This window comes from Anguilla anguilla, chromosome 7 (assembly GCF_013347855.1).
Source record: "Anguilla anguilla isolate fAngAng1 chromosome 7, fAngAng1.pri, whole genome shotgun sequence".
Taxonomy (NCBI): Eukaryota; Metazoa; Chordata; class Actinopteri; order Anguilliformes; family Anguillidae; genus Anguilla; species Anguilla anguilla.
Window position 1 is genome coordinate 6,850,530 of NC_049207.1, and position 24,728 is coordinate 6,875,257.

At 48.6% G+C, this 24,728-nt stretch overlaps 1 protein-coding gene and 1 long non-coding RNA gene across 4 annotated transcripts; both read left to right on the plus strand.

The window, feature by feature from the left end:
• The first annotated feature begins 970 nt into the window (after window positions 1–970).
• On the plus strand, window positions 971–23,245 carry upf2 (UPF2 regulator of nonsense mediated mRNA decay). Of its 3 annotated transcripts, none has more exons than XM_035425666.1 (22): window positions 971–1,303; window positions 1,944–2,321; window positions 3,237–4,016; window positions 4,417–4,577; window positions 4,962–5,153; window positions 5,676–5,822; window positions 6,558–6,661; window positions 7,324–7,409; window positions 8,437–8,545; window positions 8,876–8,989; window positions 9,458–9,574; window positions 10,486–10,671; window positions 11,306–11,509; window positions 11,887–12,162; window positions 12,612–12,795; window positions 14,881–15,032; window positions 16,597–16,701; window positions 17,048–17,146; window positions 17,570–17,743; window positions 20,237–20,378; window positions 20,821–20,941; window positions 23,074–23,245. In XM_035425666.1, exons 2-22 carry the CDS (start codon window positions 1,945–1,947, stop codon window positions 23,081–23,083), a joined length of 3,840 nt encoding a protein of 1,279 aa, XP_035281557.1. In that variant the 5' UTR covers window positions 971–1,303; window position 1,944; the 3' UTR covers window positions 23,084–23,245. The 3 variants fall into 3 exon arrangements, with proteins under 3 accessions (XP_035281557.1, XP_035281558.1, XP_035281556.1); XM_035425667.1 differs by having other exon boundaries at window positions 23,077–23,245; XM_035425665.1 differs by lacking the exon at window positions 23,074–23,245 and adding an exon at window positions 21,444–21,550.
• A 95-nt stretch (window positions 23,246–23,340) lies between these two features.
• Window positions 23,341–24,365, plus strand: LOC118231648. Its single transcript, XR_004766115.1, has 2 exons — window positions 23,341–23,500; window positions 23,727–24,365. It is a non-coding gene; the product is annotated as an uncharacterized LOC118231648 (long non-coding RNA).
• Window positions 24,366–24,728: the final 363 nt, after the last annotated feature.

Genomic DNA, 24,728 nt, shown 5'->3' on the forward strand with positions numbered 1-24,728 from the left:
TCGTAATCGTTTGGATTTGGAGCTCCAGTTTTTTCCGCACCCCACCTAATGAAAAAGTCCAAATGGTGTGCAAACCATATGGCGGACATAGGTGCTCCCAATAGGAAAGTTGTAGAGCACATTCAGATGCATCAGTCGATGAAGTTTTGTGTTGATCTGACTTACGGTGTGGGAGTTATGACCTTTTAAACTATGATCCTTTGTTATAGCGCCACCATCTGGCCGACATAGGTGATTTTTAGTGCCTGGGTAGTGGGGTGCCATAGGAACCCACCTACCAAATTTGGTTGGTCTACAACTTATGGTTGCTGAGCCTCAGACATTTTTGCGGAGAAAACTGCCACGCCCCAACTAAAAAGTCTAAATGGCAGGCAAACAATATGGCGGACATAGGTGGGGCCAATGGCAAAGTTGTAGAGCACGTTCAGATGCATAGGTCGATGAAGTTTTGTGTTCATCTAACTTATGGTGTGGGCGTTATGGGCTTTTACGCGTTACCCTTTGTTATAGCGCCACCATCTGGCTGACTTACGTGCTTTTTAGTGCCTGAGTAGTGGGGGGCCATAGGAACCCACCTGCCAAATTTGGTTGCGCCAGGACTTATGGGTGCTGAGCCTCAGACACTTTTAGAGGAGAAAAATAATAATAATAATAATAAGAATAATCCTAACAGATACAATAGGGTTCCACCAGCTTCGCTGCTTGGACCCCTAATAATCCTAACAGATACAATAGGGTTCCACCAGCTTCGCTGCTTGGACCCCTAATAATCCTAACAAATACAATAGGGTTCCACCAGCTTCGCTGCTTGGACCCCTAATTAATGTCGAGGAAACGTCTACGTCGCTCCTTCTATTACGTTGTATTGCATCTTGTAAAATAAAAATCAATCCAGTTTCATTAGGTCCCACACTGTAGTGCAGGTCTAGTAAGAGCAAATTAGCATGAGCAAAAGAAATACACTAAGTGACAAGTGTAACGTCATTTGCATATAATAAAATATGCCTACGTATTGCTCGAGTTCAGAGGTCAGCTAGCATATTGCCTGTCTCATAGGTTTTTCTGGCGCAGAGCTCGAGGATTACTGTGTTCAAATTTAGTAAAATACTGGACAAATAGTACTGTCTTTGTGAGATGTGATTATTGAATATTTCTAAATCTATATCGACATTGACAGATGCCATTTTAGTGATATTTAGTTCAGGCGCCGCGTGGAGCAGAGAACTGGGGAGGTCCTTCAGCAATAGGGAAGGGTATTTTAACCACCAAACGAGCCCGATGTTTATATTGGTGCAAATTGAAGGTAATAACACAATAAATGTGATGTTTTAGTGCTTTTTGAAAGTATTTTTAAACAAAGTAGAACAGATGGACGACCGGAGGTGACTATTTAGCGATCAGTCACTGCGCATACATTGCATATGCGCCAAGTTGTTTGTTTACGTTTTCAAGCATAGCTAGGTAGCTAACGTTAGTTAGCCATCTAATCATCGCTGATGTAGCTTGAAGAGCCAGTGTTACCTAAAGTTATCTACGATAGTTAGCTGGATTAGTAGACAAACTTGATTGTCCTACTTGTCACTTAAACAAATGTGCTGGCGTTAGTGAGCTAGCTAACTAGAATAACGTTGTAGCTAGCTAGGTATCAATAGTAGCTGCATGAGTCTTCGAAGATGTTAGCTAACAATGAGTAAGAGTTGTTACATTTCATGCTAGATAGATGGCTAGACAGCAGCGGAACAATGTGTATGCTATTGTAACATCAATATTCTTAGCCATTTGCTTTTAACGTGATGAATGTGAATTTACTTATCAGTAAAACTGTTCCGCACAAACCTGAAACTAGCTTGTGTTGATATGACACGACAGTTACATAGTTTATAACTGAGACCAACTAAGATAGTTTTGGCTTTGTAATGACGCAGTATCCTGCTGTTTTACAGTATGCCCGCGGAGCGCAACAAGTCGGTAAACATGGACGAGAAAGATGTGTGTTCGTTTTTAAACAAGGAGAAAGACAAGGACCGAGAGACAGAAAGGAGGCCTGCCTCTTCCCGGGAGAAATCGAAGGATGAGACGAAGGCGTGTGCAAAGAAAGACAACGGCAAAGCCGCGGAAGAGAAACGGAGACGTTTGGAAGAGGATAAGAGAAAGAAAGAAGAGAAAGACCGTAAGAAAAAAGACGAAGAAAGGTTGAAAGCAGAGGAGGAGCAGAAGCAGAGGGAAGAGGAGGAAAGGAAACTGAAAGAGGAAGAGGAGAAGAAAAGGATGCAGGAGGAAGAAGAGAAGAGACAGCGTGAAGAAGAGGCAAATCTACTCAAGTAAGATCACAGCAGGGCAGCGTTTGGGCTAAATTAGGCAGCTTTTCACTTGTTCAGTGTTAATTCCTAATTTAGGGTACTTCTGTGAATTTGAAGTACAACTTGAAACTGAATAGCAGTATGATAATGAGATGCACAGCAGGTTGTCTCACATGGAACATGTTATTTTCTAAGAAGCTTTATTTTGTATAAAACTGTTCTTGGATGAACTATACATCTTAAAAGAAAGTAATAGTCATATGCAAGTAAAACGACAGATTTTGAAGGAAGCTTGATCCATCTTGGTTCTTTTCTCAAATGGTGAAACTGACTCCCTAAATAAGAGGCAATTTGATTTAGTTTACGATTTTGTTATTGTTATGTTGTTATTTTGGTTGAAGTATTAGCCCAGTCATAACGGGCCCTCTGCGGAAGTACTCTCATTACTGAAGGGAGTTTTCTCTGTCGGCTGTATGGCTGGAGGCCCTGCCTTTACAATACGCCAGCATGCTCAAATGTGAATGTCATTGTTTTCATTACCATCTCCACCCGCTGTATTGAATGAAATAACCCACAGTACCATCTAAAGTTTCTGTGTGATTTAATGCTCCCAGTTTACCGCATGCCCTGTTAATTTGCTCTTGAACTAGGGGTGGCAAATCCAGGTTCAGAAAGTAAAAGTCCTCCCCTGCATTTTGTTCAAATTTTGTCAAAATCAAAGTTCTGATTGGCACAAGTTTTCAGCCAGGAGGCAGAACTAATTTGTGGAACTCTGGCTGAATTCATGGGTGTTAGAAACACATTGTAGGACTTTTTCTTTCTGACCCCGACTTTCCACCTCGGTCTTCAGCCAGTCGTATCAGCCGGTAGTTACGCACCAGAGTTGCCCGTTAGCCGTAAACTTCGCGTGGTAACGTTGCGCCGTCTCCCTTCCAGAGAGAAGGAGGAGGGCCACCAGCTCCACCAGGAGGCGTGGGAGCGCCACCAGTCGCGCAAGGAGCTGCGCGTCCGCAACCAGAACGCCCAGGAGGGCCGCCCCGAGGAGGCCTTCTTCAGCCGGCTGGACTCCAGCCTGAAGAAGAACACGGCCTTCGTCAAGAAGCTGCGCACGCTGACCGAGCAGCAGCGCGAGGCGCTCTCCAGCGACTTCGCCTCGCTCAACCTCAGCAAGTACATCGCCGAGGCGGTGGCCTCGGTGGTGGAGGCCAAGCTGAAGATCTCGGACGTGGGCTGCTCCGTGCACCTGTGCTCGCTCTTCCACCAGCGCTACGCCGACTTCGCGCCGCTCCTGCTGCAGGCCTGGCGGCGGCACTTCGAGGCGCGCAAGGAGGAGAAGACGCCCAACGTGAGCAAGCTGCGCACCGACCTGCGCTTCGTCGCCGAGCTGACGGTGGTGGGCCTGTTCACCGACCGCGAGGGCCTGTCGCTCATCTACGAGCAGCTCAAGGCCATCATCGGCGCCGACCGCGAGACGCACACCCACGTCTCCGTGGTGATCAGCTTCTGCAAGCACTGCGGCGACGACGTGGCCGGCCTGGTGCCGCGCCGGGTCCGGGCGGCGGCCGAGAAGTTCGGCCTGGCCTTCCCGCCCAGCGAGATCATCAGCGCCGAGAAGCAGCAGCCCTTCCAGAACCTTCTGCGGGAGTACTTCACCTCCCTCACCAAGCACCTGAAGAAGGACCACCGCGAGCTGCAGAACATCGAGAGGCAGAACAGGTGGGAGGAGCCTGTCTGTGGCCTACATGCCATGAGATTCTATTCGGCGGCTCGCCCAGTACATCTCGGCACGGGCTTTGAGTGATTTTAGTCTCTGTTAACTACCATAAAAATAATCTCATTTGCCACTGAACACATAGATATATGTTATGTAAGCGAAGTTTATTTGGTGGACATTGGCGCAACTGTGAAATGTGTAACCTAGTCTAATAATGTAATAGTCTGCAGTTGTGTCGTTCATCTTGTTTCAGTGCAACATTTACTGGACGGTTTTTACTCTTAATGACTGTAGCACCCATGATGCAATGCAGCGGATTGTTTGTCCACTTGTGCTTCTGCGTCTGGCGTGCTGGTTTTCCTGAACGCTGGACTGTCTGTTCTGATCGGTGTGTGTCTGTAGGCGTATCCTGCATTCCAAAGGGGAGCTGAGCGAAGACAGACACAAGCAGTACGAGGAGTTCGCCACCTCGTACCAGAAGCTCCTGGCCAACACGCAGTCGCTGGCAGACCTGCTGGACGAGAACATGCCAGACCTGCCCCAGGATAAGACCGTGCAGGAAGGTAAAGGAAGTGTCACATGGTCAGTGAGTGACAGCTTAAAGGGCTCACAGCTTTTCTCTCACTTTGCTTGGTCGCTCCCTTTTACAAAGAGGGCTATTCAGAGTTTTACTCAGCGCAGTCATCCGTATTCCTGTTTTTTCAAACACCCCCACCAGATCTGATGTTCATACATGTACGTTTTTTTGTTTGTTTTTTTAATGAGCCCCTTTTTTTTAGGCCAAACTTGAAGCTTGTCATTGGTTATTTTGTCACTAGATGGCGCAATTACATTTCACATTTTTCCAGATGTGGTGTTTGAGGGGAAAGGCTGCAAGTTGAACTTAAAGGCAAGCGAAAGGAATAGTTTTTGATCGGTCTGACTGTCGACCCCCCCTTTTTTGGCAGAGCACGGCCCGGGCATCGACATCTTCACCCCGGGGAAGCCGGGGGAGTACGACCTGGAGGGGGGGATTTGGGAGGACGAGGACGCGCGAAACTTCTACGAGAACATGGTGGACCTGAAGGCCTTCGTCCCCGCCATCCTCTTCAAGGACAACGAGAAGGGCCTGCCGGGCAGAGAGAGGGAGGAAAGCAAAGGTGCAGCACACCTGTACCGCACACCTGTCTCCATACCTGTCCACACACCTGTCCGCCTGCCTGTTCCACAGACCTGTCTGCACACCTGTCCACACACCTGTCCGCATGCCTGTTCCACAGACCTGTCTGCACGCCTGTCCACACACCTGTCCGTGCACCTGTCCACATGCCTGTTCCACACACCTTTCCTCATACCTGTCCATATACCTGTTCCACACACCTGTCCGTGCACCTGTCCACATGCCTGTTCCACAGACCTGTCTGCACACCTGTTCCACACACCTTTCCTCATACCTGTCCATATACCTGTTCCATACACCTGTGCTTGCTGCTGTCCACCCTCCTGTCCTCGCACCTGTCTGCACACCTGTTCCACACACCTGTCCACACACCTGTTCCACACACACCTGTGATTGGTGCGTTTCTGAATTTGGCTGACTCATCAGCGTCTCTAAAGCTAAGCTTTCATTGAGAGAAGTTCTGACAGGCCCGCCTCTTTTCTGTGTCACCTGACCCGCCCAGATGCCAAAGAGGTGAAGGAGGTGGCCAGCACGGAGGAGCTGGAGCTGGAACTGGAGACCCTGGACATCGCAGACGACACCCTGGAGCTGGAGGCCGGTGACGAGGCGGAGGGGGAGGAGTTTGCCAAGAAGCTTCTGGACGAGCAAGGTAAGCGCAGACTGTCTTGTGTGAGTTCCCATTGTCCTCCAAGGAACACAGTATAGTCAGGAGTCAGGACGTGACCCCTCTTAGTCTGGAGAACGCCTGTATCTTAGGGGATTAATAGGAAGAGCAATGCCTCTACCTTTGAAGATTTGTAGACAAGTTTAAAATTACCTTCAGTTAAAAAGCAGTTAAGCGTAAGCATGTGCAGATAGCACTGACCAAGCTGGTTGGACGATTAGTATGTCTTTGCGAACATGTTCACGTGACTGTGTGCAGTGTTTCCTTCAGGAGTCAGGTTAGTGGCAGGGAGAGATCAGGCCCCGGGGCAGAGTCTCCACAGCCAGGCTGGAATATTAGGTGAGCCAGCTTGTACAGGAGAGTGGGTGAGCCGGGCTGTACAGGAGAGTGGGTGGGCTGGCTGGCCTGTACAAGAGAGTGGGTGGGCTGGCTGGCCTGTACAGGAGTAGAGATGAATAGCTTTGCACCAGGCAGTATGTAGTGTTGCAACCAAACTAGCCATGAAATAACATATTGGTAAACTAGCATAAAAAAAAGAAATATGCCTGTCTAAGAAAGTAAAACTAGACAAAGTAGAATCACACTAAATCAGATTAAAAAAAACAGTTTTCTACTGAAATAAAAATGAGATGAACACAGATTAACTACAATTAACTACACTGAAACTAAAATACATTTTCTCCTAAGGAAAGCAAAGGTGACGTTTGCGTGTTTCTTTAGAACAAGAGGACGAGGAGGCCAGCACTGGCTCTCACCTGAAGCTCATCGTAGACGCCTTCATCCAGCAGCTGCCCAACTGCGTCAACAGGGACCTAATCGACAAGGCAAGGAGTGACAGCCCTGAGAAAACACACACACACACACCATGGAATTGTTTATACACAGTGACGTACCTCATTACAGTGCAGACTTATGTAAAGGTCTACTGTACATGAAGTATTAGTAAATACTCTTTGTAACCGTGGGAACCTGTGCTGTTTGCTCTATTTTTAACAGAGATAACAGTATAATTGAGTTGAGTCTCAGTGTTACCGTTTGCACGTTTGCAGCAATGCGGTGCGAATCAAAATTGAGCTGTTATAACGTAGCTGAACAGCGAGATGCAGAAAGCACTTAAATTGGATAGATGGGCTAGCCTGGAGCGAATCCTGTGCGTGTGTGTGCATTACTGTCTTATCAAGCATATCCTTCATAGCAGTGAATGTTGGTAGCAAGAGCACATTTCAGTAAAACATGGTAATAAGGCCTCTTGTTTGCATTATTAAAACGAGCCCATTACTGAAAAATGATGGAGGCCATCTTGTGAGCCTGGGCACGGAACCCTGGCAAGACCCGGTATTGCCAAATGACTGCTGTTTGCACAGTTACTGCCATTTGCCCAGTGTTTGCTAAGGTTGTCACTAGCATGTAAATGAAGTACCGCAGCGTACAGTACGGAGAGCGTTTGTGTGCGTGCTGGCTCACGTTGAGCTCTGTTTGGTCACAGGCCGCCATGGATTTCTGCATGAACATGAACACCAAGGCTAACCGGAGGAAGCTAGTCCGGGCTCTCTTCACTGTTCCACGGCAACGGTAAAAGGAAAATGCGCCGTACCTATTTGTGAGCCCAAACTCAATTACTGTTCAGACTCATCCTTTATTGGTAACACAATGTAAATGGGATGTTAGTTACTCAATTAAGTATCCAAATGGCCAATACTAGTCACCATTAGTACATTATTTAATATACTATCACGTATCTGCTGTCCTAAATAGTCTGTCTGAATTCAATACATGAGTGTAGCTTTTAAACGTGGCTGTTAATGATTGTTTGTGTTTAATTAGTGGTAATTATTTTATCGAGGTAGACCTCTGGGGTGGTTCTGTCTGGATAATTGTTTGACGCACGTACTGGACAAAAAAAAGATATCACCCTCTTTGATGGCAGTGAACTGAAACGTGTACAAGAAAAAGACAAACTGGTGGCCCTAGTTTGTAACTATGGAAAAAAAGGATAAATTTGACTACACAAGGTTTTCATAGGTTTTTATGGAGAGTGCTCTTTTCAGAGTGCTGTTCATTTCAGTTACAACCCCAAGGTGGTGCTATTGCTCAGTTTTATCATTTTGTTCCACCAAATCTGTGTTTACCTAGTATTCAATGACTGAACTGTGACAATCGGTGCAAATAAAAGTTTTACAGACCGTTTGTCCAGGAGATCATTTATTTTATGGCGTTTGAATGGCTGCAGCTGCGCTCCACCTGCACACGTGATCCTAGTCTGGTGCTTGTCTGACGCTAGTCCGTTGCTGGTCTGATGCTAGTCTGATGCTAATCTGACGCTAGTCTAATGCTAGTCTAACGCTAGTCTAATGCTAGTCTAACGCTAGTCTGATGCTAGTCTGACGCTAGTCTGATGCTAGTCTGATGCTAGTCTAACGCTAGTCTGATGCTAGTCTGACGCTAGTCTAACGCTAGTCTGATGCTAGTCTGACGTGCTGCGACAGCGCTGTAATGGCGCTCAGGACGCGGTTGGCTTTACTGCGTCAGTACCGTCCCCTTTGCGTGAAATGCGGCGGCCTGCGTTGCGTTGAAACTGTGGGACCCATGTTTCCTCCAGGCTTGACCTCCTCCCGTTCTACTCCCGCCTGGTGGCCACCCTGCACCCCTGCATGTCGGACGTGGCTGAGGACCTGTGCTCCATGCTGAAGGGGGACTTCCGGTTTCACGTGAGTCATCCGGTGGGGGCGTGGGGGGGGGGGTGTCTCTTCAGAAGCTTCCGGAAGGGCGGTTGCTGCTTTCGTGGTCCATGTTTTGCTCACTGTCAAGGGCTCCAGTTCACATAGGCTTCTGCAAATGGCTTATGTGAATATTGGTAATTCTGTGGTTGTAGGTGGATGAAACTGGATGTTAGATGCTTCTGTATAACATTTTAGACGCAATGGAGGGAGGTGCTGAAGTAGACTATTTTCATGCGTTTTTATTGTACGGTTTTTTTAGGTTTCTTTCTAGAATGTATAAGAATGATTCACCTTCCTGTTCTTTTTTTTAACTCACAGATCAGAAAGAAGGATCAGATCAACATTGAAACGAAAAACAAAACGGTGCGATTCATTGGGGAGCTCGCCAAGTTCAAGATGTTCTCCAAAACGGACACTCTTCATTGCCTGAAGGTGCGTTTGTGTCCGTCCGTGTGCAGGCAGAGGTGGGAAATCCAGGTTCAGAAAGTGAAAGTCCTCCCCAGTAATTAGTTGCAATCGCCTGGATTTGCTAATCAGACCAATTCTTTAGCCGGGAAGCAGAACAAATTGGTGAAATCAGCTGGCTGAGGTCATGGATGGAAGAAACACCTGGCAGGACTTTAACTTTCTGACACCTACGCTTTCCAGCTCTGTGTGCAGAGGGTCACTAGACCGACTGTAAAGAAGTATTTTTAAAATGTACCCACTTTTTGGTTGTCAGACAGCAGCCCAAGATTTACAGTTCACTGTATATGTGTAGCATTGACATTGTCATTCGTCACCTGGGTTAGGTAAGTAATGAAGTGATACGATTGATCGTGTAACAGTGTTGCGATGTGCTGTACTGTGATGGTGATAGTTAAATGGTTCCCGTGGTAACCGCGTGCTTCTCTTGGGCAGATGCTGCTCTCGGACTTCTCGCACCACCACATTGAGATGGCCTGCACTCTGCTGGAGACCTGCGGCCGCTTCCTCTTCAGGTCCCCGGAATCGCACCTGCGCACCAGCGTGCTCCTGGTCAGTACTGCATCAGCTTCACATAAACCAGCGTGCTCCTGGTCAGTACTGCATCAGCTTCACATAAACCAGCGTGCTCCTGGTCAGTACTGACACACATCAGCTTCACATAAACCAGCGTGCTCCTGGTCAGTACTGCATCAGCTTCACATAAACCAGCGTGGTCCTGGTCAGTTGTGCTATCAATCACGCATATTAAACCCAATGACGACTAGAATTTAAAAATCTTATTATTTTTTTAAATAATAAAAATTAAAAATTTTCCAGATGCAATAGGACTAGCACTGGATTGGGACACCTTCTCTACGGTCCAGAATAAACAGCTCTAATAATTTATCTGATGTTAATATCCTAAAGGAGGTTTAGGCTGCAGCCTGTCCTCAGTGTGTCTGGAAGGTTATAGAAGCCTCTTTTCTGGGCTATGATCATACAGGCTGCTGCTGTGAAAGTACCAGTTTGAGCTAAATCTCTATTTTTCTACTGATGCATAGCCTCTAAACCGTATATATCTCAAGTATGTGCAATATATTTTTTGTTACTGCTGCTGTATAGACAGAAATAAACCAAGATAAAGTGTGATGAGTACACCAGTCAGCACAGGGAAGTGACTTCCATCTTCATAAAATTGGTCCACCTGTTCATTCTTCATTAGATAACTACTATGAAGGACAACACTAAAAGTGAAAAATAATATTATCAAAGTTTTCCTTTTTGGAATCAGTTGATGGCTTTTTCGAAGTCATGTGAGAACTTTTTGAATTTGTTGAGCGATGACCATCTCTCTCTCTCCCCCCCCCCTCCCCCCCCCCCCCCCTCTCCCTCTCCCCCCCCCCCCCTCCCCCCCCCTCTCTCCCTCTCCCCCTCTCTCCCCCCTCCGCTCCCTCCCTCCCTCTCTCTCTCTCCATCTTTAGGAGCAAATGATGCGTAAGAAGCAGGCCATGCACCTGGACGCGCGCTACGTGACCATGGTGGAGAACGCGTACTACTACTGCAACCCACCGCCCGTGGAGAAGACCGTGAGGAAGAAGAGGCCGCCGCTGCAGGAGTACATCCGCAAGCTCCTGTACAAGGACCTGTCCAAGGTCACCACCGAGAAGGTACTTCGGGTCCCAACCGTACACGACCGCTTTATCGACCGCACCTCACAGCTGTACACGACCACGTTATCAACCACACCTCACTGCTCTCTTTACCAACCACACCTCACAGCTGTACACGACCACGTTATCAACCACACCTCACTGCTCTCTTTACCAACCACACCTCACAGCTGTACACGACCACATTATCAACCACATTTACAGTATTTAACAGACACTTTTACCCAAAACGACGTACAACAGTGCATATCATGGTCATTGGAACAACTACAAAACACAGGTTCAACAAGGTACAATACCTCATTGCTGTACCAGCTACTTTTTACCCTCAACTTTTAATGTTCAGGCCATACCTGGGTTAATTACTGGTGTAATTGAGCCTGCCAATATAACCAGAAGGCGGGGTTTGTACTTTTTTTCAGAGTATTTCATTGGTTCCAATACACCAGACAAGATCAGTAAAGCGTAGAAAAGTATTTGAATCCAAAGCAAATGCGTATTTGACCCAGGTCTGGTTCAGGCATGTGTGTGAGTGCCCATTGCTGCAGCCTCCACTGTTGATTTGGAGGAGCACAGATGAGCGCTCTCTGAGTAAGACCTGGCGGTGGACGCTCGTCTGTTCTCCGCACAGGTGCTGAGGCAGATGCGGAAGCTGCCCTGGCAGGACGCGGAGGTGAAGAACTACCTGATCTGCTGCATGGTCAACATCTGGAACGTCAAGTACAACAGCATCCACTGCGTGGCCAACCTTCTGGCCGGGCTGGTGGCCTACCAGGAGGACGTGGGCATCCATGTGGTGGACGGGGTGCTGGAGGACATCCGGCTGGGCATGGAGGTCAGGAGGGCCTGGGGGGGGCTAGAGGGGGTGCTGAAGGGGGTTGGTTGGGGGGGGGGGGGGGGCGTCCAGCGGGCGGTTGGGGCGTGGTCTGGAAAGACATTTTTAAACATAAGCAGCTGTATCATTCTTGTGCAGATTTCTCTTTTGAATTGAGGCCTTGTGGAGCCTTTTGATGGACTAATTAAATCTGCTAGAAAGAGCCTGCAGACAGCGGACACTGTCAGGTCCACAAATCGTTTCCAAAACAAAGAAAATGCTGGGACAATTTTCAGGGTGAACTTTTCCCTTTTAAGTTTATGAGATGGCAGAACCCAGCCGTGCTGTGGAAGCGAGCAGCTTTGTGTGGTGCGCTAAGACCTCCGCCCTGCCCGCAGGTGAACCAGCCCAAGTTCAACCAGAGACGCATCAGCAGCGCCAAGTTCCTGGGCGAGCTCTACAACTACCGCATGGTGGAGTCGGCGGTCGTCTTCCGCACGCTCTTCTCCTTCATCTCGTTCGGCGTGAGCCCCGACGGCGCCCCCAGCGTCCTGGACCCCCCCGAGCACCTCTTCCGCGTCCGCATGGTCTGCACCCTGCTGGACACCTGCGGCCAGTACTTCGACCGCGGCTCCAGCAAGCGGAAGCTCGACTGCTTCCTCATCTACTTCCAGGTTCGTCTCTGTCGGCTCTGAGGTGCTGTGTACAGGAACGCTCTCGATCGTCAGAATCTGGATGAGTTGTAATGAAGCACGTTTTAGAAGCTTGCTTTCACCATATTCCCGAAGATTCGCCCTTAGAGCTACATTTTTTTTTTTTAATTTGAGAGAAATAAGACCTCAAAATCTTGATACACAAGCGTGCCCTTCTAAGTATGGCTACCATATTCTCTAAAATGTATATGTGTAATTGCGATTATGTTTGTGTGTTATTAATATTTTTATTATTATTATTATTATTTACATTTTTGATTTTGTTTGTATTTTTGCCCTTGTTTTATGTCTTGTCTTTTTATTGAATTGTGAAGCACATTGAACTGCTTGCTTACCTGTATGAAGTTTATTATTTTAACTCTTAGCCATATTAAAGGCTCCTTGCTTTGTGCTCCCTGCCTCGTGTCCAGCGCTACATCTGGTGGAAGAAGAGCACGGACGTGTGGACGAAGGAGCACCCGTTCCCCATCGACATCGACTACATGATCAGCGACACGCTGGAGCTGCTCCGGCCCAAGATGAGGCTGTGCTGCTCGCTGGAGGAGGCCACGCGGCAGGTCACCGAGCTGGAGAGGGAGTTCCTGCTCAAGCTGGGTGAGAGGAGCGCCGCCTGGTGGAAACGCGCGGTAACGGAAACGCTAAAGGACGCGTTCGCTAACGGACGTGTTCGCTAACGGACGCGTTCGCAACCAGCACAGGTTTCATGTTAACTGCACTGCAAAAACCAAAGAATAAGTCAGTCTTAAGTATTTTTGTCTCGTATGTAGACTTTAAAATCTTATTTCTAAATTTCATGCTAAATTTCATTTACTCATTTCAAGACTTGCCAATGCGGTAATATAATTTTAGTTGTCAAGCAAAAAGTAAGTTAAAACGGGCTATTATTTCCTACATGAGAGAAAAAATTGTACGGATTTAAGTCTCATTACATGGCTAAAGCAGTTTTTTGGCAGGTGAGCAGGTGAGGTCACCCAGTGCAGGGGCTTTTGGCCGAAGCGAGCAGAAGGTGTGTTTGAGCGGAGAGAGAGAGAGAGAGAGAGAGAGAGAGAGGGAATGGCGGGGGTGTTACCTGTAATGTCAGCGCCTCGCAGGTTTTCCTGCATTCTCTCTCTCTTTTCTCTCTGCCGAGCCGCATTCCTCAGCTCGTGGGAGCGCTTCGCTCGCCTGACCCGTCTGTCTGTGGAGAAGACAGGCCCGAGTGCATCCTGCAGTGCATTGTGGGGGAACCTTCCCAGCTGCCCCAGAGCTGGCCTCGATAAAAAGGGCTATTACTGTGCAGGATATCTGATTGGATGACACTTTACATTTTTTTATAATTTTTTTTATCAAACCAAAACTAAAGTCGTGCTCCTTTATTTCTCACAAGTAGAGGTTAATTGGAACACCAGCTCACCCTGTTCAAAGCAAATCTCTTTCATGGGCAATAAATGATCTGTCTGAATGGTCTCCCTACCTCGAGAGTAAATGCAGTGCTTTGTGTGGAGGAAACGTCGGGAAAGCTGATTTTGTGCGCCGGGACCTGCATACCATTATTGCGAATTCATCAAATATTCAGACCGCAAAAAATGCAGAGTGCATTTTGCCTCCGCCGCCAATGCGTCAGGCGCCAGTTTATATGCCAACGGCACGTAAAGACACGGTCTACTGCTGACCTATACCTGCTTCAGTTCTCCTGCTTTGAATACACTGTGAGGCGCTGAATACGTTATGAGACAGCTATGTAAAAGTTGCTTAAGTCGCTCTGGATAGGAGCGTCTGCTGAATGGCTGTAATGCCGTGTGTAACGTTGAGAGACCGCCTCTGGTTGGCGATTGGTTTAGTGTAGTTTTTAAATATTTAACGGGGTGTAAGTGGCTGGTTTGTGTGACTGGCACTGCAGCGGCGAAACGGTGGGCCAGTGAGCCGTGTTCTGGCGGCGGCCCGTAACTCTGAGCTCTGACTCGGCTCGTGCTCGAGCGGCGCGGAGCGACGGTCGCTCCTCCACGCTGCCGGCGCGGAATGCGACGGGGAACACGTTCGATAGCTTCGCCCCTCTGTTCAGGAAATGCAGGTCAGGTGACCGTGTGCACACCAACGTTCCCTCTCCCCAACCCCCCCCACCCCCCCCTTCCCAGAACAGCGGCGTCATTGTTCCTCAGTGAGCTCTGGTTCAGCTACCTGGTCTGGAGTCAGCCAGAAATTATATGTCAACTTTCAAACTTTCAAAAATAAATAAATTTAGTCCCATCCCATATATAGCGTGGTTCGCTTTCCTGAAAATGTCCAGCTCTTTCTAAAATGCTGCTTTAAAGTTTGTGATAATCATTTCTTTGAGTCTTTCTTAGATTTACAACACAACCATGTTTCTGTATTGTCAATGGGTTTCTTGTTGGATTAAGTAACTTGAGATCATTAGAGATGCTTAGAATGTTTTACTGTAAGAACAGCTTTGGACATGTGTGTGTGACTAATCTTCTTACTATTTTTTTTTCCATATTTCTTCTTTGAAAAATTGGAATACACCTAGGAGTGTAGCCGTGCTCAAAATATCTTTCGCGTGACTGTAGGAATGTGGGACAGAAGGAAGTGGATTTCCGCGTGGTGACGTAACGTGGAGGTTAAGCTTGTATTTCCAGTGAGCAGGTGCAGTTAGGGTAAGGCGCCACCGTCGGCCCGTTTGACCTCTGACCCCTGTTCCAGGCCTGGCCATGGAAAAGGACGGCAAGTGCTCCAGCACCATGGGCGAGGGGGAGGCCCTGGACGAAGAGGATGATGATGATGACGAAGAGGGCGGGGCCGAGACCGAGGAGCAGTCTGGGAATGAGAGTGAGATGAATGACCATGAAGAGGAGGTGTGTGAAAATCCAGTGTCTGTCAGACCGGTATGGGTAGCGTACAGTCAGCCTGTCTGTCACGTTTGACTATTGCTTTTCTGCATAGTCATGTTTAGCTATGTTACCTTGTGTTGGTCATGATTAGCTCTGGTTTAGTATGTGTGTGTTACGGTATGGTATCGTTAGTATGTGTTGGGTCATGATTAGCTCTGGTAAGTGTGTGTCTGTTACGTCCAGCAGGTTGGCAGTGAGTCATGGTATGTTAATTAAATTACAAATTCAGATTTCAAATTCAAATACAAAGACAGTTCATGAATAATGATAAAAGGCCATTATGAGGACACTGATCAGCGATCTGCTGATCAGTGCTGTAACCACCACACTGACCCCTTATCAGTCCTTTCTTCCCCAGGACACGGTGTGGAGCGTGTGTTTTAAGTGCGGACATGTACATTAGTGGAACCCTCTCGGTAAAACCAGCTATCCATATTAATGCTTAAGACGGCTTAAAGTATTACCACTTATCTTAACATTCCTGTGCATTTGCCAAATACACTTTTCCAACAGGAAGTTATTCAGGTTTTTTTTCAGTGATTTAAAAACACGCACGTGAAATAGTTATAAAGCAACAGGTGCCGACGGTACTTTTCATACAAGGAAATGAGAACAATGGTGCGCTTATGATCATCGAGTCCCTCGGTGGAAAAGCGGTCACACTCGGGTCAAACGGCATGCGACAGAAAGTCGAAACTCTGGTGTCCTGACCTTACCGTGATTATCGCTGCCTCTAAAGTCTTTGTCTTTGCGACATTTTTTTGCTCTCGAGTTTATTTTGGCTCTCTATCAGATGATGCCAGTCCAAAAGTGTCAGTCAAAAGGCACTTGATACGAGCCGTCTTGAGTTACCGTGGGTTTTTCCTGAAGAATTACCCTAAACATAAATATTTGTTCAAGACCTGCATATTACGTACATACCCGCACACATAAGTACAATGAGGCTATCTTGCATTAACGTTTACATTACCTTTAGGTATGTGATTCGGCTCTTTGAAAAAATGCGATAGTTGACGTGGGAAAGTAGGGTGTGTGTATCCGACTGTTAATGGACAGTGCAGCAAAGGAAGAAAGTATGTCACATTTGGAAGGGTTCCCAAGTGCTTCTTTTTTTTTTTCTGCCACAATTTTGAATCGGCAGTTGGAACCCTCGTTCACCCCTGTGCCACTGCGACATGAGTCCCTTGGGGAACCAGTGACACCAGTTAGCACCAGCAGGAAGAGGCATACATATGTCTCCCTAGCAACAGCTGGTAACCTGAGAGTTCCAGGCTTGTCATTGGAGGGAAATGATGTAACGCAGGCGACCACGGTCAACTTAAACTGACATTGCCACTCGCAAGACAAGGCCAGTTGTGTCCTGTTACTGAGGACCCCCGGTCATAGACGGTTAACGACACAGCCATTACATTACATTACATTACACAGCCAGGGATTACATTACACAGCCAGGGATCGATCCCGCAGATACAGGGCCCAGCCTTCAGAGTGCAGAAGCCTGCCCTAAACTGTGCTCTGCCTGTTTCAGGAGGGGTCCGAAAACGAGGAGGAAGAGCGAGAGGAAGAGGAGGAGGAAAACACGGACTACCTGACCGACTCCAACAAAGAGAACGAAACGGACGAGGAGAACAACGTGAGTTTGGCGAGGGCAGCGACCCGGTCCCCTCCACGTGATGCGGCTTGTCTTTAACGTGTCTGTAGCGTGTGTCTGTAGCGTGTGTCTGTAGCGTGTGTCTTTAGCGTGTGTCTTTAGCGTGTCTGTAGCGTGTGTCTTTAGCGTGTGTCTGTAGCGTGTCTGTAGCGTGTGTCTTTAGCGTGTCTTTAGCGTGTGTCTTTAGCCTGTCTGTAGCGTGTGTCTGTAGCGTGTCTGTAGCGTGTGTCTGTAGCGTGTCTGTAGCGTGTGTCTGTAGCGTGTGTCTGTAGCGTGTCTGTAGTGTGTCTGTAGCGTGTGTCTGACGCCGCTCTCTCCCTCTCCTCAGGAGGTGACCATTAAGGGCGGGGGTCTGAAGCACGTGGCCTGCGCTGAGGACGAGGACTTCATTCAGGCTCTGGACAAGATGATGCTGGAGAACCTGCAGGTAACACATGTGCTAAATGCTATGGAAATGCAGCGTAGTGACATCCATAGCAACCGTAGCAACAGTGGTCTAACTGGCTGGATAGTTGGTACATGATAACATTAGCAAGTAGCTTTTGGACACAAAAGAAAATGAAGAAAAATGCAAATATCCCGATTGGCACGGTGAATGTAAAGTGTGAGCGACTCGTGAGCGAATCGCACTTTGACGTGTTGAGTTACGTAAATGTGTCTACAGTGATTCACATCAGTCTGCACCGGAGATTTCCTTTGATTAATTTAATAAGCAATAAATGATTTGTGTTTGTTATTGTGTATTATTTTTACTGGCAGTGCAGTGGGGGGCACCTTGTGAAAACGTGCACAGGTCTGTGCGGTGGTTGATCATTAACGTGCTGTATTGTGTGTGCGTGCGTCCATGCAGCAGCGGAGCGGCGAGTCGGTGAAGGTGCACCAGCTGGACGTGGCCATCCCGCTGCAGCTGAAGAGCCAGCTGAAGAAGGGCCCCGCCCCCGCCTGCAGCGCCGACGCCGACATCGCCGACGCCGCCGACACCATGCAGTTCGTCATGCTCACCAGGAAGGGCAACAAGCAGCAGGTACTGAGAGACTAGCGAGCTAACCGGCTAACCGACTAGCCTCTTATCCAACTGAGCAGCCGCTTATCTAACCTGCAGCAGGTACTGAGAGACCAGCTAGCTCACCGGCTAACCGACCAGCCTCTTATCTACCCAGCGGCAGGTACTGAGAGACTAGCGAGCTAACCAGCTAACCGGCTAACCGACTAGCCTCTTATCCATCTGAGCAGCCTCTTATCTACCCAGCGGCAGGTACTGAGAGACTAGTGAGCTAACCGGCTAACCGACTAGCCTCTTATCTACCCAGCGGCAGGTACTGAGAGACTAGCGAGCTAACTGGCTAACCGACTAGCCTCTTATCTAACTGAGCAGCCGCTTATCTAACCTGCAGCAGGTACTGAGAGACCAGCTAGCTCACCGGCTAACCGATTAGCCTCTTATCTACCCAGCGGCAGGTACTGAGAGACCAGCTAGCTCACTGGCTAACCGACTAGCCTTTTTTCTAACCAACTAGCCTCTTATCTATCCGAGTAGCCTTTTATCTAATCAGTGGCAAGTACTGAGAGACTAGCCAGCTCACCGGAAAACCGGCCAGCCTCTTATCCAGCAAGCTTTTAGAATGTGAACGGTTAGTGTTTACAGCTCTACTGAGCGACAGGTACAGTTTTAATGTGTTCAGCTGTGCAGAGGAACACTTATACAGTACACAGTGCTGTACAGAGCTGCTTATCTTCCAGAGTGGTTCCAGGGTGCTCACCTGCATTGTGAAATTGCTCATCTTGTTCTACAAGAACATTGCTCAGATTTTCCCTCAGTCATTCGTATCCGCTGTCAGAGTTGGACAGATCCTCCTTCCTCTCCTTTTCATAATTTACACTCATTCATAATTCAGTCTCTGCATCTGAGTCACAGCTGGGTTATGAATTGAAATTGCCAGCCTGCACAGAAATAGTTTTGGCCGTCTTGCCTTTAGAGTCTGTTTTTTTATTTTCTAAATATGTGTCTGAGGTAGGTGTGTGTCTGTGTCAGTGTGTGTGTGTGTGTGTGTGTGTGTGTAAGCGTGCTCATGTGTGCGTACTTGTGTTCTCTGGTCAGGGCAGTGAGTCCATACAGTACCACCTGTGTGTGAAGCAGAGCTTGTTATAATATTGACTCTTCAAGTGGAGCTGTGTGTCTGCGTGTGTGTGTGCCTGTGTGCGTGCGTGTGCTCGCACCTGTGTGTGTATGCGTGCACGCATGCATGTGTGTGTGCATGTGAGGGGAGCAGTGCTGGAATGTGCAGTCGGTCTGCAGTGTGAGGCGTGGCCCCGCTCCACTGGGCGTGTGCGGTGTTTCTCTGAAGGGAGAGGGTGCCCCACACTGGAGCCCTCCTTATACACACACAGCTCCCTCCAGCGGGCCGGACCCTCTCCCACACACACACACACACACACACACACACACACACACACACACACACACACGCGCGTGTCTCTGTCCCCGGGTGCCTTTCACACTCAAAACGCCGTTTAGCCGAGCGCTAAAAGCAGCGCTGGTGCTGCCCCCCCGTGACCCCGCCGACTTCACAGCCCCTTTTGTTCCTTTGAGTCCGCGCGTCCTCAGAAAGAGGCGTGGCCGCGCGGTCCTGGCGGAAAACGCAGACCGGAGCGGTCGTCTCGAACGGGTGGATAAAGGGGCCCTGTGTGCGTACGGCGTCCAGCCCAACTGCCACTTCCGTCTTCTCTCTCCCTCCCTCCCTCTCTCTATCCCTCTGTCCCTCCCTCTCTCTCTCCTCTCTCCCTCCTTCCCTCTTTCTCTCTCTCTCACTCCCCCTCCCTCCTTCCCTCTCTCTCCCTCTCCTTCTCTCTCTCTCTCCTCCTCCCTCCTTCCCTCCCTCCCTCCTCCCTTCCCTCTCTGATGATCTAATGCCCCTTGTGTGTGATGTACACACACAGAGAGCACGTCTGTTATGTCACGCCCCAGAATGTAAATGCCCTCACTGTTCCCTGGGAGCGCTTTCCTGGAAGCGCGTTACCAGGTATATTTGTTTTGAGGACCGTCCGATTTTTAAAAACGCAGCTTATTTTGTAACAGCTCTGACCGCTTGAGACCGTGTAAAAAGGGAAAGAAAATCGAAAGCCCGTCTGTCTGACACATGAAACAAAAACACGCGCCGTATTTGCTGCGGCTAACTGGGTTTCCTCACCGGGGAGAACCGGAGAAGTGCAGCAGGGCTTGAACCCACAAAGAGAATTTTCTGTCTGGAGGGCAGGTTTCCCCGCACGCTTGTTTTGCTTGTGGTCAGGGCCCCTCGCTCAGAGAGGGTGCTGCGGGCCTCTGGCTTCTGTCGGGCTGAATGGAATTCTCTGTAAGTGTGAAAATGGGTGCTGGGGCAGTTTTTTTTGGGGGGGGTTGTGTGAAGTGGTGAACGTGGACATGTTTCCGTGGACACGCTTTTAACAGAGTTCGTGCACTCTTTCTCTCGCCTTCTCCCTCTCTCCCCCTCTCTCTCTTTCTCTCTCTCTCCCCCCGCAGTTTAAGATCCTGAACGTGCCGCTCTCCTCCCACCTGGCTGCCAATCACTTCAACCAGCAGCAGGCGGAGCAGGAGGAGCGCATGCGCATGAAGAAGCTCACGCTCGACATCAACGAGCGCCAGGAGCAGGAGGACTACCAGGGTGAGGGCGTGCTCTCACACACACTCACACACACACACACGGACTCACACGCACACACACGCGTACACACACACATGCAAACATATACACAGGCACGCGCATACACACGCGCACACGCACAAACATACACACACACGCACACAGGACGCCTCTCTCATACCCACACACATACACACACTCAGGGTGCCTCTCTCATATGCACGCACTTACGCACACACACACGTGTGCACACACAGGACGCTTCTGTCATGCACGCACACGCAAGTGCGCACACTCATATCTATATCATATCGTATACAGTGGATTGAGATTTAGACACAACTAAGTATTTTTCCTTCCTAAAGATAAACACAGTAGTTTATGGGTCTGGACTGGAGAGGTGATGTAACAGAAGCTCTTACCCCTGTTGTTTATGTACCCCCCCCCCCTTCCCCCCTTGCAGAGATGATGCAGTCCCTGGCCCAGCGGCCTGCCCCGGCCAACACCAACCGAGAGAGGCGACCGCGGTACCAGCACCCCAAGGGGGCGCCCAACGCCGACCTCATCTTCAAGACCGGAGGAAGGTGAGACACGCCCCTTAACACCACCTGTCTACCGCCGGTAGAACTCCCGATTTCGCCGTCTTCCAGCCCGGAGACGGTCCGAGTCTTTCCGTGCCGGCCGAACGTCATTGGCTAATTTCTCTGTGCGTTTTTTTTTACTGTGTTATAGCTAACGCTCTGTGCGTCGATATTCTGTCAAAGGACCACTTCTGTTTGTGAGCCAGAGACCGTCGGAGCTTTTTGTACAAACAAACATCCCAAAACTGGCCAGTTATTAAAAAAACAACATTAATATTTCAAGCAGTTCTGTAAAGAGTCGATATAATTTTAATTGATAAACTGACAGAGGGAGTAATAGGAAATGGCTATAACTGTACTTTTCCCAGCTGATTGAATGTGGCAGTGATGAGATTTGACACACAGCGTAGAGACAGCGATGCAGTGGCTGTTGTCAGAGAAGGGGAGTTGAGTCCTCAGCTTAAGGCATTCCTCACTGTTGTAAATTGCTCTGTTTCTTTTGCAGATACTACACGTACAAGTGATTGCCGCTGCTCTCGTGTTTAAATGTCAATTTGTTCTGTTTGTGTTTTCAATAAAGGCTATTTGAGATGTACATTTTTCAAAAACAAGCACCCCGTGTGGTTTGTCTGCTGAATTCTGGGGAGCGTGATTGAAATGCTGGTTACCTTGCTGTATGTGTGTGTGTGTGTGCGCGCGTACGCGTGCTATTAGCATACACCCCAGTATTGCATAGCGTTTGGCCTAGCATATTATTAAAGGACTCTTGCTTTTTATGCAATGCACAATTCCCCTTTCAATGAAAATGGTTGTTATTTCAGAAAATATTTAAACATATCCTGCTTGATTGGTTTGTTTTCCATTAAGTAATAGTGGTGTAATGAAAACTGAGCAGTTCACTGCATAATACAAGGCAGAATGGGGTATGATTAATTGGTCTTGCAGATGGAATGAGAAATTCTATTTACTTGTATCCATTACTTCACCTCAAATAAAGATCATTTGCTGTAGATGCTGCTGTAATGACTTTGTTGGGAAAAGAGTAGTCGTCAGCTTAACTGTGGAGTATCTGTCATGCATTAGTAATTGTTCACAGTTATGGTTGCTTACACTCACTAATGAAAGGGGAATGTCATGAGGTAAATAAATAAAGGGGTAATGCACTGTCACCATGGGGTCATCAGGGGTTGGTGTAAAATGCGCTGGCGTGTTTAATCGCGCTGTAAATGCATGCTCTGTGTGTGTCTGTGTGTGTCTGTGTGTGTGTGTGTGTGCACAAGTTTCCGTGCAAGTGTGTGTGTGTATATCTGTTCATGTGTGTGTGTTGCCGCTTGTGTGTGTTGTGTGTACACGGGTGTGCGTGTATCTGCGCACGTGTGTGTGTTGGTGTAGGTGTGTGTGTGTGTCTGTGTGTGCGTGTGTAGGTGTGCGTGCATGTGCGTATGCGTGTGTGTTAGTGTAGGTGTGTTCGTGTGTGTATGTGTGTAGGTGTGTGTGCGCGTGTGCGTGTGTATGTGTGTAGGTGTGTGTGCGTGCGCGTGTGTATGTGTGTAAGTGTGTGTAGGTGTGTGTGTGCGCGTGTGTATGTGTGTAAGTGTGTGTAGGTGTGTATGTGTGTAAGTGTGTGTAGGTGTGCGCATGTGTAGGTGTGTGTGTGTGTAGGTTTGTGTGTGTGTGCGTGTGTATGTGTGTAAGTGTGTGTAGGTGTGCGCGTGCGCGTGTGTATGTGTGTGTATGTGTGTAAGTGTGTGTAGGTGTGTGTGTGCGTGTGTATGTGTGTAAGTGTGTGTAGGTGGAAGCATGTGTAAGTGTGTGTGCGTGCGTGTGTGTGTAAGTGTGTGTGTGTGTGTGTGTGTGTGTGTAAGCGTGTGTGTGTGTGCGTGTGTGTGTGTGTAGGTGTGTGTAAGTGTGCGCGTGCGCGTGTGTGTGTAAGTGTGTGTAAGTGTGTGTATGTGTGTAAGTGTGTGTAGGTGTGTGTGTGCGTGCGCGTGTGTATGTGTGTGTGTGTAAGCGTGTGTGTGTGTAGGTGTGTGTGCGTGCGTGTGTGTGTGTGTGTAAGTGTGTGTAAGTGTGCGCGTGCGCGCGGAGCTCAGTGTAGGCCGGTATCTACAGTAACGGTCCTGCTGTTCCTCCAGGAGACGCTGACGCGGGCGCTACAGAGCGGAGCTCCAGAAGTGAGCCCCCCACCGGCCGACCGAGAGGAGCGCAGACCCCCCCTCCCCCCCACCTCACCACCACTGCAGGAGGGACAGCTGCCCGCACCCGGTAGAGGGGGACGGCCGCAGGACCACCCCGCCTCTAACCCCTCCTCCCCCCGCCACCCCCCCCCGTCCGTCCGTTCGCCACGCGGCCATGCCCGCGTCGGAACACCAGCAGCAGACAAACCGGACCCCCCCACCCCCCGACCCCACCAACCCCCCCCCCCTCCGAACCACCAACCCAACTGTTACCAGGGCACTGACTGTCTATGGAAGGGGAACAGCTGGCAGTTCCACCGGGGGGGGAATGTTTCTGTGAAAACCACACGCGCAGACGAGGGAGAGAGAGCGTGTGTGTGTGTGTGTGCGCGTGCGTGTGCGTGTGTCAGAAGGCCAGCTCTAACACTTTTCCCCCGCGCTAAGGATTAGCACGGCTGCTTTTTTCTGTCTCTGTCTAAGTGCTGTACACTTTAGAGTGTATTTCTGAGGAAGGTTAGAGAGGAGAGAAGGGCAGACCCTCTGCTGGTGGTCTGGAGTGCATTAGAAAGCACAGAGAGCGGGGGGGGGGGGGCACGTCGAGGAAGAGAGAGGTGTGTGTGTGTGTGTGTGTGCTTGCGTGTGTGGGTGGGCGTTTTAGGCGTGCGTGCCTGCGTGCGTTTTCGGGTGTGGGGGCGGAGTCGGCTCCAGTGATCGGCTTCAGAGATGGCTCGTTCCTCCCCTCCAGCTGGAGTAGCGTGTTACCATGGTGATGGCCCTGATGGGGGTGGGGGTGGGGGGGGATGCATTGGGAGAAGAATCCCTGAGGGCAGCCATTGGAGAGTGGAGACGATATGGACAGACTGACCGACCGACCAGCTTACCATCCTCAGAAACGGGAAAACATGTTCGTTCATAAATATCTAGAGACATAAACGCTTTATTTTTTGCCTTTTATTTTTTTGAGGGAAGTCTTTCTGCTCATTGAGGTTGTAAGACGGTTTTGGCTTCGACACTCTTGATTTGTGTGAATATGGTTTGTTTGCTGTTCTGTAGTTTGAAGTTAAATGAGTGGTGTAAGTGTGGACTGTGATTTGCCTCTTTACTTTCCTGTAGCTTGATTGATTTTATTTCTCACTGTGTAACCTTTTAGAGAAGCTTTTTTTCAACAGCTGCATGGCTTTTTTTTCAGAACCAGCACTTGTGATTGTCTTTACCAATATTTGCAGTAAATTCTCAAACTGCCAACTGGATTTTTTTTGTCTGTGGTTCTCTTAAAGGGTTCTAAAACTGACTAAAATGGTAATGACAAAAAAAAAGGTCAATTTGAATAAGAATGGCCTTATTCTTGGATATGAGAACAAGGGTATATTTATATATATATATATATGTAAAAGTTATATACTGTACATAACCAAGAAATAGCATCGAATACCAAAAAAAGATCACTTGTAAAAATAAAATATCACTGCAAGTGCTCTATGCAACTAATTCTGTTAGTGGTCCAATTTGGACCTGTCACTGGAATTTGGCCAGTTGGAGGCACTAGAGGGGTAGATGGACTGACTCCAAATTTGGTGCCTAGATACTTTGGACTGTCTTCTACCAACCTGCCA

What these genes read in the sequence shown, in the direction of transcription:
- upf2 (XM_035425665.1), top strand. Translation starts at nt 1,945, where the DNA reads ATGCCCGCGGAGCGCAACAAGTCGGTAAACATGGACGAGAAAGATGTG. An exon ending in AACATCGAGAGGCAGAACAG is followed by an intron (nt 4,017 to 4,416) that starts GTGGGAGGAGCC and finishes GTGTGTCTGTAG; the next exon opens with GCGTATCCTGCATTCCAAAG. An exon ending in GGAGTTCCTGCTCAAGCTGG is followed by an intron (nt 12,796 to 14,880) that starts GTGAGAGGAGCG and finishes CCCCTGTTCCAG; the next exon opens with GCCTGGCCATGGAAAAGGAC.